General features: G+C 39.8%; 1 protein-coding gene across 2 annotated transcripts; it reads right to left on the bottom strand.

Annotated features, from left to right (window-relative positions):
* Positions 1-438: 438 nt before the first annotated feature.
* UBE2D1 (ubiquitin conjugating enzyme E2 D1) lies at positions 439-16,325 on the bottom strand. Of its 2 annotated transcripts, none has more exons than XM_048069587.2 (7): positions 16,195-16,325; positions 8,600-8,663; positions 8,475-8,506; positions 5,643-5,720; positions 5,248-5,353; positions 2,896-2,989; positions 439-1,333 (listed from the first exon to the last, which is right to left on the bottom strand). In XM_048069587.2, the coding sequence occupies exons 1-7, from the start codon at positions 16,216-16,218 to the stop codon at positions 1,288-1,290; spliced, it is 444 nt and encodes a 147-aa protein (XP_047925544.1). In that variant the 5' UTR covers positions 16,219-16,325; the 3' UTR covers positions 439-1,287. The 2 variants fall into 2 exon arrangements, with proteins under 2 accessions (XP_047925544.1, XP_013027790.1); XM_013172336.3 differs by lacking the exon at positions 16,195-16,325 and adding an exon at positions 15,815-16,036.
* Between the last annotated feature and the right edge of the window lie 658 nt (positions 16,326-16,983).

The following is a 16,983-nucleotide window of genomic DNA, read 5'->3' as shown; positions in this document are numbered from 1 at the left end:
TTCATCTAGTTTAGAAGAAAGGATTGCCCCTCGCCAGCACCACTGGTTTTGTGCATGCATACTCAAGTAACAGTTAATGGGTTATGTTAGCTTCAAGTGTGAGAAGTTTACTGTGACGTTCTAGTATTGCAAACAGGCCCCCTTAACTGGCACATTTGATGTTCAAGCACTTGTGGTATTTCCTCCATACATTAATATGCACATAGTAGGCAATTAAAAAGGTTGAAATCCTACATAAAGCAGTGGGCATAACATGCTAAGGAAATTAGGCTGAATCTCGCATAAAAGTTAATTGCGACACAGATCCAAGTCGTATCTGATGCATGGCTTCATCTCCCTTTTGTCTACAACACACATGCACACTTCATATTTTGAATCCCTAATGTTAGAACAAGCACTTTAAGGATATGCATGATTTTAAAAAACAGCCAAGACAAATAGTAGAAAATGCATTTTATTTATATGGAAAAGGCTACATTTAGATTTGTAAAAGGTCTGAGTGTTATGTTGCCCACATGTCAAAAATCAGTTGTGAATAGCAACAAAAAGGTTACATATCTTTCTACATAGCAGTGCAATTAGTTCACATTGCAATAAAATTAAGTCAAGTATGCAACAGAATCAAAAACAAGTGTTTCTCCATAATCAGCGTACAAAGAATTACAGTGCAAAGATCATTCTAGGTTTTAAGAAATCTGCAGTCAGTCATTAGGACATCCTAACGGGCAGGATATCCCAATTATTTTCATTACTAGCAGTTGTATCTTGTCAATACTGTGCACAAGAAAGTAAGTCTAAAATGAAATGACTTACATGGCAAATAAAATATATTTAGTCTATACAATAAAAATACATATTATATAAGTGAACTAACAAAATGAAATTTGAACACACTTATGAAACGGACAACATATCTTAAGGACACACATACAGTATTTATCACGTAAAAACAGCTACTTTTTTTCCAGCAAAAATAATTTGGTTGCTTTACAACTGCATTATGGATCTTACAGTTTGAAGATGCAGATGTCCAACTCTTAAAAACCATAATAAATGTCTTCTGCAAAGCATACAAAGAGGATAAATATTCTTATCACAGTCCTAAGGTTACTTTTGGAAGTTTGTTTTCCCTTGCTCCAGAAACACACTTACATGGGTGAAAAAATAAAAAATTCAAGGGGCATTATGGTACATTGAAACAGTAAACTGTGCTCCATTTCCTTCTAAGTTTGAAAAAAAAACTAGAATTTACAGTACTCTGTGGTATATGAAAAAGTCTTCACAAGTTTACATTGCATATTTCTGAGTCCATTCTCTTGCGTGTCTGTTGTATCTGTACGTGCAGAAAGAAGGCATTGAGTGAAGAGCTGTTAGTGATGCATGGACAGTAGCCACATATTTACTTCATACAGACATTATTGAGCTTTTAATCTCTTAGCATTGACTCCAAGTTAAAATGTCTAAGAACCAAGAAACATATGCACTATATGTTCAGTTAAGGTTACCTATCAAAGCTATTTAGACTCAAACTCAAAACCAATCTTACTGGTTTGTACTAAAATGCGTATCGTTGTGCATACTTCACTTGCATTTCACAACTGGTTCCCTTACTTGTACATTAACAGGAGTTTGTTGCCAATTATTCCCAAATGTGTATGCTATTAAAAGTCTAACAAAGTTCACACATTTAAGTTGCATAAAATTCAGCATCATTAACTGGCATTGGAAAAGGTGCGGATGGAAGGCACAGAGATGTTATTCTCCATTCTACACTTCCACCTACATTTCAGAACTTGAAAGGAAAATTTCTTGAAAAGCGTTTCTGACTAGATTTTAAGTGTCAGGTCTTTTCCTTCTGGTATGAAGCTGACTAGCACTCCCAGAGGGAAGCGTCCCTGGAGAGTCACCAACTTTGCCTCTGGTCCTTGAACTTGCTAACATTCTACTCTTCAGACTAGATTCACTTTTTTCCTGTGTCCTCCAGAGGAAACATTGGCAAGTTTTTCTTTAAAATCACTTCTCAAGATCAATATACCAACTCCTGTACTAACTTACTTTGCTCTTAAGAATATGTTCTCATTCAAGTCTTTGGATTTTCAGTTACACACTCAGGGGTAACCAGCCCCATTATTCACTTCCCACATCTAACAGGACAGTAAAAATTCAGTGGGTGAAAAGCATAAAGAGACAGAGCTATAGTCAAGAATTTAATCTTCTACTTTCTGTTATAACGATTCAATTTCAAGTTGTGGACATGGAGAAATATCCCTTGTTCACTTCCTTTACAAACAGGAGGCTGAAAATACTAAGTGGATGGATAAAACTAGAGACACAAGTGGGCAGACGCTGAAGCACAACATCCTCAACTTGAGAATAATCTGCTTTGCAGAACAAGCCACAGTTCAAGCATTTCAAAAGTGGCTTACATGATTTGATTGTATCAGACTTTGAACTGTCAGAAAAAAAACATTTCAGTAATTCTCACTCTAGCGAAGAATACTAGACCTTAAACTTCCATGTGACTTCTGCCTCACTCCTTTTCTATCCAGTCCTGAATGTAAAAGCAATACTCAAATCTTCATGAAGCTGTGACAACAAATACTTCTTACTTGGGATTATTTTTTTATGTAATGAAAAATAAATATTAACACACAGCATTAATGTATTATATTTTTGTACTTGTTTTCATAAAACTAAGTATCCAACAGTTGTGTACACCTACAGGTTCCTGCTTGCCATTCTACCAATAGATATTTTCAAGATTTAAATATCTAATCCTCTATGCAGTAGATATCTATGTAAAGAGTTTTTTAAAAAATAAGGTAAACAGTTGTATAGCCAATCACTATCTGCAAGTACCACACACATAAATACGCATAATTATGTCATACTCACTTTTCCTTGTCTGACTTGTAGATCTGTGCAATATCCGGTACTAAAGGATCATCTGGATTAGGATCACAAAGTAAGGAGCATATGGACAATAAAACTAAATAAAAGAGACGCTAGGTTAAACAAGTTAGTTCATTTCTATAATCCTTTAATATATTCCAGTACACAGACAGTGGAAAAAGGAAGACTAGAAAGAGAATGCGTATCAGTATTAATGTTTTGGACAGCAGTTTTGCTCAGAAGTGTTAATACAGCACCATGTTTCTAGGTAGGCATTAAACAACACCCGATAACAGCCTAGAGAACTCACAATCCGTGCACTTATACCTCTGGTAATTATCTCTTTCCCATGTTTTCACCTATGAAAATTAAACTACAGAGTACATAGGTACATATCAATGTTCGATCAAATGAAGACCTTACATCTTCAATTATTTATAATTATCATTAATATTACACTACCACGTAACACTGGATTTGTGCATATCCTTCTCCACTTCTGTGCTGACTGTTATTCTCTCCTCCATATGAGCATTTCACTTGATTTGATACATGTGACACTTCCATTTGGGGAAACATTTTACCAGGTTTTTATGCAGGTACTCCCTTATGATTCTAGTTTTGATCCCTGGTATCTATCTGAGGACATTTGATTTTTCTAACACTTTCAACACACATATTTCAGGTAACTTCAATTTTAAACTCAGAACTAACATGGATACCAAAAGCACTCACTTCAACAATTCACAATAGGTTGTGAAAGGGAATTTGATGCTACAATGAAAATCTGCTGTAGAATATGATTTTTTCCCTTGCTTTGTCTTGTTACAAAAAAGATAGGACTAACACGTATTTACAGCAGTAGCAAACTTCATGCTGACATACTTCACTTTATTAGGTGCCAAATACACCAGTAACATTGGAAAATCAGGTTACAACACTCAGAGACACCAATCAGAGGTGCTATCAGTACGTCATAATCCTTTGATCCACTAAAACAAGAACTGTAAACAAGAAATTTCTTCCATGAGCCACTGAGCTGATTTCCAGTTTAAAAAACACAAAATGTATACGTGTTAAAAGCAAGTCAAGTCAAATCACACAAGACCTACAGGCTGCTCTTCTTTAGAGCTGAAGGAATACTCAAAAAAAGTAAACACACTTATAGAAAAGTGCTAAAGATCTGAATACTCAGATACCAGATAAATACCAACTGGTAAACAAGATCTAGGTGCCAACTAAATACATTCTGAATAACTAGGAACCAATTTTTGCTCAGCAATACAACAAGCAATTTCTGTGGAAAGCTGGTATGAGCTACACACAACAGTAATTCATGTCTTCAACAGCTACGTGAGAAAACACCTTTAAAACTGTATTTTATTTAGCTACTGAAATTATTGCGTATGGTTGGTGTGCATGAGCAGAAGTTGCTTTTCCAATCATGTGTAACAACTGCACCTGCATAAAGCAATTTCCATGGGACAAAGACTAACAATGTTTTCCTTGCTCATACACCAAATGCAACGACACTGTTCTAAAACAGATACATGGTTTAGAGAGCTTTCAAAAACATAAGCAAGATGTGATACTGTTTAATCTTTTGAGCAACATGAGAACTTCCTGTAATATGACTAAGATCATGGCTAAGCATTTTGAATATGGGTGAGAAAAACTGCAGCCACATTCTAAGCAGCTTTTGAAGTGACACAAAATGCCTACAAAAGAACTAATTAACCGTAACCACAATGTTCCAAATATCAAGTGTTCAAATTTGAGAAAAATTTAACTACAAGATTAGAGTATTTTATTAACTCATTTACTGATGACTTAGAAAACAGTTACGTTTTAAAATTCATCTTACAGAGGAATCCAAGCCAAAACAACTTACTAAATTTCAAAATAAAGTGTAATTAAGATCTTAGCCCACATAAGCATGCTCAGGCAATCACAAGCAATCCAAGAGGCCTCCCTACATGTCAGTATTGAGGTTTTCCATTTACATCCAAATTCATTTGGTTTTGCAACTCTGTTCAGAAGTTTCTCTTCAGTTCTGCCCACACAGTCAGTTATAATACAGAAGCTGCACTTCAGCCTAATTGGACATTTTTTATCTCACCCAATTTGGTTTAGAACATTTCCTTGCCATGCAGATAATGTATGATGTCATGTGACACTCCAAATAAACTGTGCAACATCTTGGATCGTAACAAGGATTCCAATGGAATTACCACTGCTGTAACACGCAGGATAAATGAGTTCTCACTGGCACCCTTGGACAAGGCAGTGAAACCAGAAAAAAACCATGGCAGTGTATGCAAATTCATAAATCCATTAGCATATCTGTGACTTTACCTTTAGATACAGTCAGAGCTGGTGACCACTGAGATCTCAGGATATCAAGACAAATACTCCCATTACTGTTTATGTTTGGATGATATATTTTTGTGGTAAAAGCAATCTGGAATTAAAAAAAAGTAAAAAAACCAACAAGTAACATGAAATTGTTTTTTACATTTGGAATCCTTCACATTGTCCCTTCATTTCCAGTCATATTCGATCTGCCATATCCAACACAGCATACTGTACAACCTCTCATCCTATCACCCAGTTTTAGGATTCAGTTCATCCCTTATGTACCCTATCACTGGCCCTTCTGGTTTCAACTCCCAAAAGAAAGTCCCAGACAGCTAAAATATAGACACAGCTTTGACCTAAAAATTGTGTAAGTTTGAAGACAAAGGACTTACCTTTGGTGGTTTGAAAGGATAGTCTGTTGGAAAGTGTACTGTGAGAAAAAATACTCCCCCTTGATAAGCACTATCAGGCTGGAAAAAAACAAAAGAAACAAAACCCCTTAATATATTTCAGTTATTGTGGAGCTTCTCTTCTGAATGCAGAGAACCTCCCAAATGGATGAGTAACTTAGAAAGCTCATCTTTTATCCCCAATACACAGCCCATAGTGTACTGAGGATACCAAACCCTCCCACTGGCCAGCGATGCCACAGTAGAGCCAGCCGTGGCTACTACTGCAGTAGCACAACGAGGCTACTGAGTGCTGCCCTTCTTGGGGAGGGGAAGGAGGGGAGCAGGGTTTGACTGGTGGAGCTACAAAACTGCTGATCCATCAGCTCCAAACTAGCTCCCTCCTCAGTATCTGGGCTGTGAGGCACTCCTGGAAGCTCAGCTCCACGGCACCAAGGGGACCAAGAGCAGGTCTTCCAAATCCTGTCTCCATACAACACCACAGCTGCTCTGCTACATTCGGGATCTTCCTCCATCGTTAAGCTACGAATATACTTACCTTAAGAAGTGGTTTCTCTTTGCAGATGCAAAGAGTAGGATTTTCCAACTTAATTCAGGTGATCATGATGACATCAGGGAGTTTTAAAACACACAACATCTTTGTGACCTGTACAAATCTGTGAACATGCATTTTGTTAGAGAACATGTGCACAGGTTTACGTCCAGGTTGCACACAGTTAATAGATAGAAATAACTTTGTTGCAGTCAGCTGTTGAAGAAATCTTTCATTTTTATTTACTAGAGAAGTGGGGAAAAAAGTCTCAGTGCTAAATGACAGAGCAGCGCTTCAAGTTCAAATTAAGGAGAAGAAAAATCTCTCTCGTTACTCAAGAAGTTTAAAACAGCAAGACAGTAACTCAGTCTCAGCAAAGCTGCAGGAGAAGTTTTGGGTTTTCTTATGGGAGTAAATGCAGATTTTTTTTAGATAAAACATTTACCTTAGAAATGAGCAAAAATTGCAGTTTTAGAGATGAATTGAAGAAGTAAAGTCACAAATGGTCCCCTATGACATGTTGTCTTATGCACTCAAAATGCAGACAGTGTTGCAACATAAGGCAGGTTATATACGGTATTGCTAAGAAGCCAGCATTAGGTAACATCAGAGAAGATTGCCACTCACAGTTAGGTTTGAAATGACAGCTTGCATGCATAGTAAATGGACTTTTCAAAGTTAAAATAAGCTGAAGATCAGACAAGTTCAGTGCCAAGGGGAAGGCAAAGCGAAGTCACACAGCATTTGGTGGGTAAGGCACATCAAACTGACGATGTGCAGACAGGAGAAGAGGTTACGCTACTTCCACATATAGGAAGTGAGCTCTGAAGGAAAGCTTTAGTCCTGTGCTTCCCTCAGCCCATCAGAAGATGTACAGGATGTGCACCCCTATTTCCTTATGTTATCGAGACAAAGTTATGTTATCAAGGCAAAAGTGCTGATAGTGTGGCTTTTCTCATTGATGGTTATGGTTGAGAAGGGTTGGCAAGAGATGCTCACTGTTATCCTTAACTAGAGAAATCTGAGGAACCTGAAGGGGAGAAAAGACTATTTTCCACTACAAGGTATGAAAGGCGAATTGTGAGCTGGAAAAAAAAGAATTAAATTGGGATTTATGTGCTAGTGTTTTCTTTGCTAAGGTCAAAGTCATTCAGGATAGACATTACTGGTGGCAATCAGCACACAAGCTTTTCCTAACTCTATATTCTTTGATATTCTTTGCTGTTTTGCCATTCACCTTCAGGGAGTGCAGAAGGGCAAGAGCAGAATGACTTTGTATGTGAAGGAACACAGCTGCCAAAGAACAATGGCATAAGTATGAGCATCCTGTAGAAAAGCTTGTCACAATAATTTGAGTGGCTGCTGCATCACCACAAACTCCGTCACATCACTGACAAACTAGTAACTGGTCTTTTACTGCTCCAGAGCAGCTGTGATGGAAATGCAGAAATAGTCTCAAATTAGTCACAATTTCACTTTTCTCCACCATGTGATGTTGCATCTCATGGGATTAAGTAGCGTCTCAAATTTTCAGCTCAGTAACTGAACCAGAAGCTCTTCTTTCAAAATTACCAAATCCAAAAGGAAAACACCAGGAATACAAGCTCCTTGCCGTGGTATTTATAAACACCCCTTCTTTCAGGTCACGTTGTTCTTCATTCTTTTTGCTGAAACCCTTTCCAATTTTCCTTCAGAATGTTCCGTTCTTAATATATATTGCCCTTTCTTATGTCATGTCCTTCAAGAGTCATAAATCACAACTTTAGCAATCTCACTCAACCCAAAAAAAGCCTTTCTCACACAGAAACCAAAAGTACCCACAAATGGGGACTACAGTTCCCAAAAGCCATCAGCTTCTGCCAGAGCCACATCACAGCCCTCAGCTAAGTTCTAAAAGCCCCTGAATCACCTTGTGCAACACCACTCTTGTTTACAGTTCACAACTTTAACATGGGATTACTTTAACTATTTCTCTTTCAGAATTGAAATGATGATCTCTGAAAAGCAAGCTCTTGAGTTTGCAGCCCACATCACCAATTCAAACATTAGGGATGCTTAACCAGTCAATTGAAATTTCAGGAAGAAGACTACAGAATTTTTTTGAACAGTTAAAGAAGAAATGAATGCCAGACTACTATAAACAACAACGCAAACCCCAGATCTTTAATCCGTACATAGTACAGCCGAATTTAACTGCCATGTTAAAAGACACCCAAATGAATCCTTCTGTAACAAAAAAAGGAAACGCCTACTTTCTAAGGGGAACAAACTATTATACTTACAGGTCCCATAATAGTTGCTTGCCAATGAAATACTGCAAATCAAAAAGATAAAGTGATTAGAGATTTTCTAAGCTTTTCCTTAACCAGAAAAGGTCAGCCGTGGCAAGGTGCTATGAAGAGCTTACAGTCATCTCCAACAGGTCCAGCAGAACAGTGGGCCGGCGGGTCTCGCTGCAGGTCACTTAGCTCCTGGAAGAAAAACACAAATATTTGAAATGTATCTACATGAACAGACACACCACAGAGCAGCATCGCTTCGAAAGTGAAAACAAAAAAATTTATTGAATAGATCCATAATATTTTTTTTAAGAAATCAAAATGTGAAGTGCCCATTGATAATGGAAAGATTTCTTCCTGATAGGTTTGCAGCTGAAGGCAATATTATACAGATTAACATCTGAAAGCATGAGAGTTACAACCAAGTTCGTAATTCACTGGATCTACTGAAGTAGAGGCAGAAAGAAATCAAGAAAAAAAAGGATTTATTGATTTCCCCGTAAACTAACTGCTTAATTTAGAAATTTGTGCTCATCTGACTATTCCTTTAGCTTCTCTGTTTATAAAAGGTTCGTGTATTGGCCTCATCTATATCCATTAGCTGAGTTAAACTAGCTCATAAAATGCTTGCAGACTGCCTAAAGGTGATATAGGAAAGCAAAGAATCCTAAGTGAACTAGTGAACAAAAGGAAATTACCAGCTATACACCTTACTGAACATACCTTGATTTGATTCTCTACATGCTTTCTTTCAAAAGTGACTACTAGAAAAACCTGGAAAAAGTTGATGTTTAAGAGAAGCGTGCAGAGAAACTTTTGCGTGTCAACTGATTTATTTTACAGAAGTTTAAACAGTCCCAAACAATTTAAATTACACAGATACTCAGCTTTTCATTTATGTCATCAACACTACATCAAACACAAAACAAGCCAGGCATTAATGCAGGTTCATTTTCCTTGTTTAATTCAATATACAAGTCTTGATATCTAAAGTTTTACTACACGAAGAACAAGTTATGTACTTTTTCCAGTTCCAAGCTGATAGGAACCATGCTGCTCTAAGTCTAACGAGCATGTGTAAATACTTCAATTGAAATGAGCTTAAACAATGTGTCCTAAGTCACTGTTCCTAAGTCACTCAACTAATTACCAAGAACATTTCATTCAATAACAAACACGAGAAGGTCTGCAAGAATCTCTATAAGTTTAGCTTAAAGACTAACAGTGGAAGCACTTCCACCCAAAAAATCATTAGTCAAGAAAACAATTAAAGAAAATCAACGTGTAAACCAGAACAAACTTTAAGTCGCGTAAAATTTGTGTATGTAGCGTGATCAGGCTTTATGCACAAGATGAAGGGTTACAACTCCGCACTTCCAACTGCTGTGATATATTTATCCGTTTACACCAGCCAGCAAGCATTTCAACTCGTGCAGTGCCCTCCCCGAGACGCCCACTTCACCAGGGACAAGGTGCCTAGCACCCAAACTCGGGCACACTTCTTGTAGGTCAACTCTTGGCCGCAGGTCCAAGGAAGGGCAGCACCACAAATATCCAACCACCTCTGAGCAAGCAGTAACATTACTGCTCTGCTAAGGCATGCCTTCCCCTGTGTGACTGAAAACATGAGGGCTCTTTGCTCTACTGAAATAGGTCCAGTCGCTAGCTTGTGTGACTCGCCAACTCAGCTTTATCCCGTTGGTGAAACTCTACACCGCTCCAGAAACAACGCTCCAGGCTAGACTTGCACTGTATTTGTAAAGGATTTTGCTTTCGCCTTTTAGTCCCCTTTTTGATCTGCGGATTCAAGTTTCAGTAAGGCAGCAATACAGAGAAGTGTGACCTATGCAAAGCCCAGTCACTGCCAGCACAAGAAGTCAACAAGTCTCAGATTTCCAGGAATCACGAGACTCAGCCAGCAGCAGAGCAGTTCCAGCCACTGTCTGCACTAACTCACAGCCCAAGATCTAATAAGAGAAGATGGAGTTTTGTATGGACAGTACCAAAGTCATCTACACGAGAAATGTTGGCTGAAGTGGAGAACTCAAAACCTAAAAATCACATTTTATAGCAATTATGTCTGACTACTAAATTAAAGGTAACGATGGGGAAAAACATGTAGCTTAATCCAGAGACTCTAAAATACGTACACACATTTCCTTATGCATGTGACTCACCATCACAGCTGCCGGGCAAGCAATTTTGGAGTCACAAATCTGTAGCAGTACTTCCATTTGTGAGATGATTTCCTTGAGATCTTAACATCCCCAAAACCATACAAATTGATTTTCATTCATATGTACACAAGTACTTCTGAACTGGTAAGAACTGAGAAAGTCTCCTCAGGCACACACCTGCTATTTGTTGAGGCTCAAGGCACTGAAATTTGTCCCCAACAAAAACATGTTTTTAATCACAGCTTGATGAGGCCAGTCCAGTCCTGTCATTAATATTTCCCCAGTAGTGATGAAGAAAAGCCTTTCTTCAGCCTAGTTCACTACATGAGAGCAATGGTCACAGATATACTAAGAAGGCTTCTGCAGCCAATTCAGGCTGCATTCATATTTCCCATTCATAAGAAATAGAGTACTAAAGCCAATAGGCTTTGAAAATACAAATAGTAACATGATCAAACTTTGTAAATTGAATTTGACAGTAACAGTTTGAGCCTTTACATACAGCAGCTCAGATCAAGCTGTGATAAAAATCAAAGAAGTATTTTGCTTTGTACTGTTAATTATGCTGTTCAAGCTTGGCATTCAAAGCAAAATTATCTAGAGAGCTGTATGATTTAGGCTTCGGTCTTTCCTACACCTCCTGCAATGCTATAAGGAGATATCCCTCACAAGTCACGCTGACTTGCCAGCATCCAGAGCTGAACACCACAGAAGAGCTGCGATGGTTCCCTAGAATAAACAGGGGTACAAAAACTGCTTTGAGACTTCATACAGTTGCAAAAGAATGAGGTGTTGAATATAAGAATACGAAGCAGCAAAGATGCTCTTCAAAAGAAGCCCGAGAAGTCCAAAGAGCTACTAAGCACAACGTGCTGAAACCTCATCAAGGAGCACAGAAGAACTGCACGGAAGGCTGGCTGCAGACAGTCAACGCTAAAGATTTTTCTGTAATTCTAAGTGAGTTGGTTCCGGCAGTTTTGTCCATGTTTTATGGATTATAAAACACTGCAGCATGATGCAGGTCTGCTTGCCTCAAGGCCTTGTCTGCACGGATATTTTTAGTCAGCGGTACAGAAAATGCTGGTGCAAGACTTTGATGCACGTATGCTAAAAAAAAGTGGATTTGTAACTCAAAGTAGCGTGGATTCCTTTTCAAAAGGGAAACTCAACACTGCAAGTTACAGCATACACCAGGGCAACACCTTCTGAGAGACAACGCAAAAAGAATAAAGGTCTGTCTGCAGGAGCTGCAAGCAGAAGTATTAGTTATTTTAAACAGTGGTGAATGTCACGGCACAAAAGCATCTATCGGGAGCTCAATGCGTGCCACACTTTGTCCCAGTGTAGCCATAATAAACTTGTATAAAGAAAAGAGCTAAGCTGTGGACGCTGCTAGGAATAAACCTTCTAATCCTCTCTAACACTGAAAAATGTTACCTAGTAGAATAAAACACGCTTAATTCTATACCTCCGGCTGGTTGCAATTAACAGGTGTAACAGCAAACTACTTCTCCTGTTTAAAACCAGAGAACAGCAGCAGAGCACAGATGCAGGCAGGATCCGTGATCGGGTGAAGCTAATAAAGGAAGACTGGCACAGTGTTAGAAATGTTACCCAGCAATTACTGGGGAGGGACACAGCAAAGCCTCCAAATTATCACCTCTCGTTGCACCACACACACTCTAGAATGCATGGACTCACGGACAGCATGAGACAAAAATTTTAAAATCAAGTTTAACAAATGTAAGACGCATACCACAATAAACTGTGTAAGCTGGAAATGTGTCTGAACATGCAGACTAGCACTCATTGACAAAGTACATTACAGAATATATTTCATAAATCGTAAAGCTGGTGAAGACTGGGAGGCCAGTTTAGCAGTTCTGTGCTTCACTAGGAGACAGGGATTATCTCCTAAAAAGCTACAAGAATAAGATTGGAAAGGATATGTTGACAACAAGGAGGTAAATATTCTAAGCATAGCACTTACGGACACTCAAAGGGTATAAGCAGGAGTACCAATAAAAAAAAAAAACACTAAACTAAAATCTCTCCTCTGTTGCAGTTAAAAAAAAAAAAGAGTCCAAAAAAAGTCTGCAGGCTATCAGAAGACAGAAATAAACTGCAGGCAGCATCACTGAAAGCTATTTTAGTTCTTTAAATACATGAAACCGCAACCAGAGCCCTTTTCCACACCATTATTTAAAATAGAGGTTTTTAAATTTGCCAGCTATGCTCCTCATTTCTTGCACAAAAAGCACTGTACTTTCTATCAAGCCAACACATTCACTGCTGCTCCTCTATTAATGGTGATTGGAACCATCTGCCCAAAAAGCAGCTAGAGCACTGATTAGACTTTGGCTAGTTAACAGATTTTCTTTTCTTCGTAAGTTTAGGAAACGTAAAGCATTTACCATCACATCTCAATATAAAGTTAAGTTTTAGTAATAGAGTACCTATCTGGTTTTATACACTGTTTGATACAAAATATGTTGCTGTGATTTCACAGCTAATGTTTCGGAAACAAACTAAAATAATTTGTATTACAGAACTGAAAAAGTTTCCTTAGCATGTTTATTATCCCCTAAAGAAAGTCAGAACCTAAACCACAATTACTGATAACATTTGCACTTGAGTTAATTTAATCAACCACAGTTATTTTCAACATAAAACTCGAGTTGGTATGTCCTGTTAGACTATGCATGTATGAAACACGCTGAAACAAACAAACATATAGCTGAATGGTAAATTTCAACGTTTGAATGCTTCCATTCTTACTGAGCTGTGGGAGAAAAACAATCCAGCACTATGCACTGACAAGATTAAAAACAACAGCTATTTTTAAACCAGTCTTTAAATGTGTCAGAAAATACGTGGCTGCTGCCCTCAAAATCTCTTCTACCCAAAAAAAGTCCAATTTATTTTTATGCTGATAACAAGAGCAAGTGAATACTGGTTTTCTAAAGATTTCAAAATAGTCTGAGCCATTAACAGGCATAAGAAACATCAGCAGCTCATTAATACTAGAGGAGCCTCCAAAAGTACAGGATTTATGATGAAAACAATCTCCCCAGCTGTAAGACTGAACTGACAGGATAACAAACTCCCAATTAGGTAAGTAAACAGAGTATTTGCAACAGGAATCTCAGAAAAGTGACCCTGCACAGGACTGATGGGCTGAACTGACCCATTCAATAACGTCCCTAACACAACTGCCTGAATTATTTTCTACTTGGCACAAAAGTTGCGGTGTCTCAGTATCCTGGGGCAGTAATAATAAAGATTTCTTTGCAGAATAACCCTCCCCAGCTAAAACCTACACTATTCCTCTTCATAATCTGCAACATCTGGATTTTACAACATCCAGAAACTAGCGGGTTATTCTTTCATCGCTGCATCACAGACTACAGGGAAGCAGCTCCTGCCCCAAGGAACTTGTATTCTACATCACATACAGAGCACAGACTGAAGTTTTTGACAGCCTAGAAGCACAACTGCCTCTCCTTCGTGCTACAGCAAAGCATTAACAAGTTCAACTGACCCAGACCCTCCGCTTAAAACGAGCAAGAACCCCCCATCCTTCCAAGGAACTCCGAGATGAATTCGTCATCGAGTTAGTACTGACCTCTATTGCTTCCAGAGCAGGGCTTCACGTCCTCACTGCTCTTCCACCCTCAGCACTAAGCTGAACACACTTGGATGATCAGCTTGCTTGTTGGTTATTTACTTGCTTGTAAAAAAAAAAAAAAGCTCCCAAGCACAATGCATCCTTCCATTATTAGTGCAGAGCCCTGAAATCTGCAGCTTGTCCTTTGAGGAGCCCCTCAAGGCAGGCCAACGAAAGAAAAGATGAAACAACACAATCACAACAGCAATACTGTTTAGAAACTGGAGTCCCAACTGGCACAGGACAAAATACACTTTCTAATATACATGTGTTACAGCTGTGCTTCCTCTGTAGGTGCTATCATTCTGACCACACAAGCTACCAAAATTATTGTGAACAAGCCTGTCACCAAAATCCTTCAGCTGTGTTAAAGCACAGTTCTGAGCCACTCTAAAACCACCCAGGCTTAATCAGAGGCACTATGTCTAGACCGACAAGTTCCCAAGCAATGCCATTGTGTTTTCTGACAGTGCTTTGTTCTCCAAAGAGGTCCCCTAGGCACTTTCTCAAACTATAAAATCCTTACAGCGTTTCCTCTACTCCAGATCTTATCGCCTCCTACCCTCGTGATACGACATAGCTATCAACCTTTACAGCCTGTCTGAAACATCTGGGAGATGGATAGGATGAACAAACCTTCATAAAAACACATCTCATCTACTCCATTAGTTTTTCCCCATTTCATCATGTTAAGGAAAGCTCTACTTATTACACTGACATCAAGATACATTGTCTTTTCAAACTTTTCCCCTTCATTTTTATCTTCCATTTGCAATAACTTCCTTGACACTTTCTTCTTTCACAGCAAGTGGCTTGTTATGATACTGCTTTGTAGCCTGCCTGCTGGACAAATCCCTCTAGCAGTAATTATTTTTTACCCTGGAAAGGCAGCAGATAGCAATTAGGGAAGATAATAATAATAATAATAATAAAACAGTAATAGTCTTTTCTGCAGAAAAGTAGAAGAGGTAGCCAGTACTGAAACTAATCTCAACTCTTCTGGTAGCTCCCACTCCAGAATTTCTTCATGTTTCAGATAAAACCTATTGCACAATCTGGAAATCTTATACTTGAAGTCGGCATTTCTTGACTCTCAGAGAACAGAGAAAGAATCTAATAAGACTAACAGCACACAAAACGCTAACTTCAGGATAGGTTTCACATCTATTGAAGATAAAGTTTGAAAACACCACAGTAAAGAAAGCTGTGGTTTTCCAATACGTATGGACGCCACTAAAAGAGGCTTTTCCACCTCAAAAATGCCGGAAAACTACCAGACTTCCCACTTTCTTTACTCACCTTAACAGAAAGAAATTGGAAGAAAAGGAGAAAAAAGAAAGAAAAGGAAGAAAGAAAGAAAAGGAAGAGGAAAGAAGGTATTCAGAACAAACCTTCTAACACAAGGGTCAGGAGATTCTCAGAGAGAAGGTGAGAAGTGAAAAAGACAAGAAAAAAAAAGGAATAATCCCCAAAATATACAGAAGCAGGACAGAACTTACTGTTAGAGAGAAATCACCGTGCTCGTTGACGGTCAGCGCGGTATATTTGGTATAACACTCAAATATTGTGTCACGTATTTGTTACATATTTGGCATTCAGCGACAAAACCCTCCCCTGTTGACAAGATTTGCAGCGTGAGACCCGACCACCAGCTTCTGGTGGGAGCCCACAGCGGCCACCTTTCTCCACAGAGGGCACACCCCAGCGTTAACCGAATTTTTCTGTAAAAAAGAGAACACATTTTCCAAACCGTCAGCCGCCCCCCTCACCCCCCACCCCCCCCTCAGGGCGGAAAGGCACGGCTGAGGATGAGAAGCAGGGCTCCTGAGGGGACCGAGCGGGTACCGGCGGCCTCCCGTCGCCCCCCGTCCCCGCTCACTTTCTGTATCCGCTTCAGCGCCATGAGGGGACCGGGGCGGCGGCGGCAGCGGCGGCAACGGCTTCGGCGGGGGGGGGGAGCGCGGCCGGGGCGGAGCGGGCGGGGAACGGCATCGGCGCGCGCCGCGGAGGGAGGGACGAGGCGGGGGGGGGGGGGGGGGGAGACCGGGCTCTTTGTGTCCGCCATCGCGGGGCGCGCTGGGAAATGTAGTCCTGGAGGGGGGGTGCCCTCTGGTGGTGCTCAGGGAACGCTGACTGGGGAGCCCGTGGGTCTGAAGTGATATCAGGACGTTCTTCTGAGGAAGGGCAGGCTCAGGGCGGACCTTATTGCTCTCTCCAACTACCTGAAAGGAAGCTGTGGGTCGGCCTCTCAGATAACTAGTGATAGGACTAGAGGGATTGGCCTCAAGTTGCGCCAGGGAAGGTTTAGGTTAGAATTAAGAAGACATTTCTTCTCAGAAAGAGCAGTCAGGCATTGGAACAGGTTGCCCAGGGAGGTGGTGGCATCATCGTCCCTATGAGTGTTCAAGGAAAGGTTGGATGTGGTGCTTAGGTACATGGCTTAGTGGGTGACATTGGTGGTAGGGGAGTGATTAGACCAGATGATCTTGGAGGTCTTTTCCAACCTTAATAATTCTATGAAAAGGTGTTTGAAGGTCACGTCCCTGGGAGGCATGGCAGGGGATGAAGAACAAGCAGCTAGCCTGCAGGAAGCCCTAGCCTTACTGCGGTTGCAGCCAGTAACAGATGGATGTTGCATTTGGCCTTGCTGTAACTGCAGCCACCCACC

This window comes from Anser cygnoides, chromosome 7 (assembly GCF_040182565.1).
Source record: "Anser cygnoides isolate HZ-2024a breed goose chromosome 7, Taihu_goose_T2T_genome, whole genome shotgun sequence".
Lineage (NCBI taxonomy): Eukaryota > Metazoa > Chordata > Aves > Anseriformes > Anatidae > Anser > Anser cygnoides.
This window is presented reverse-complemented; position numbering and strand designations above follow the sequence as displayed.

Excerpts from the sequence above, each read along its gene's own strand:
- UBE2D1 (XM_048069587.2), bottom strand. The coding sequence starts at position 16,218 with ATGGCGCTGAAGCGGATACAGAAA. Across the intron at positions 8,507-8,599 it reads TGGACCTGTTGGAGATGACT|TATTTCATTGGCAAGCAACT; the intron begins GTAAGCTCTTCA and ends TTTGATTTGCAG. Across the intron at positions 5,721-8,474 it reads AAGCAACTATTATGGGACCT|CCTGATAGTGCTTATCAAGG; the intron begins GTAAGTATAATA and ends GTTTTTTTCCAG.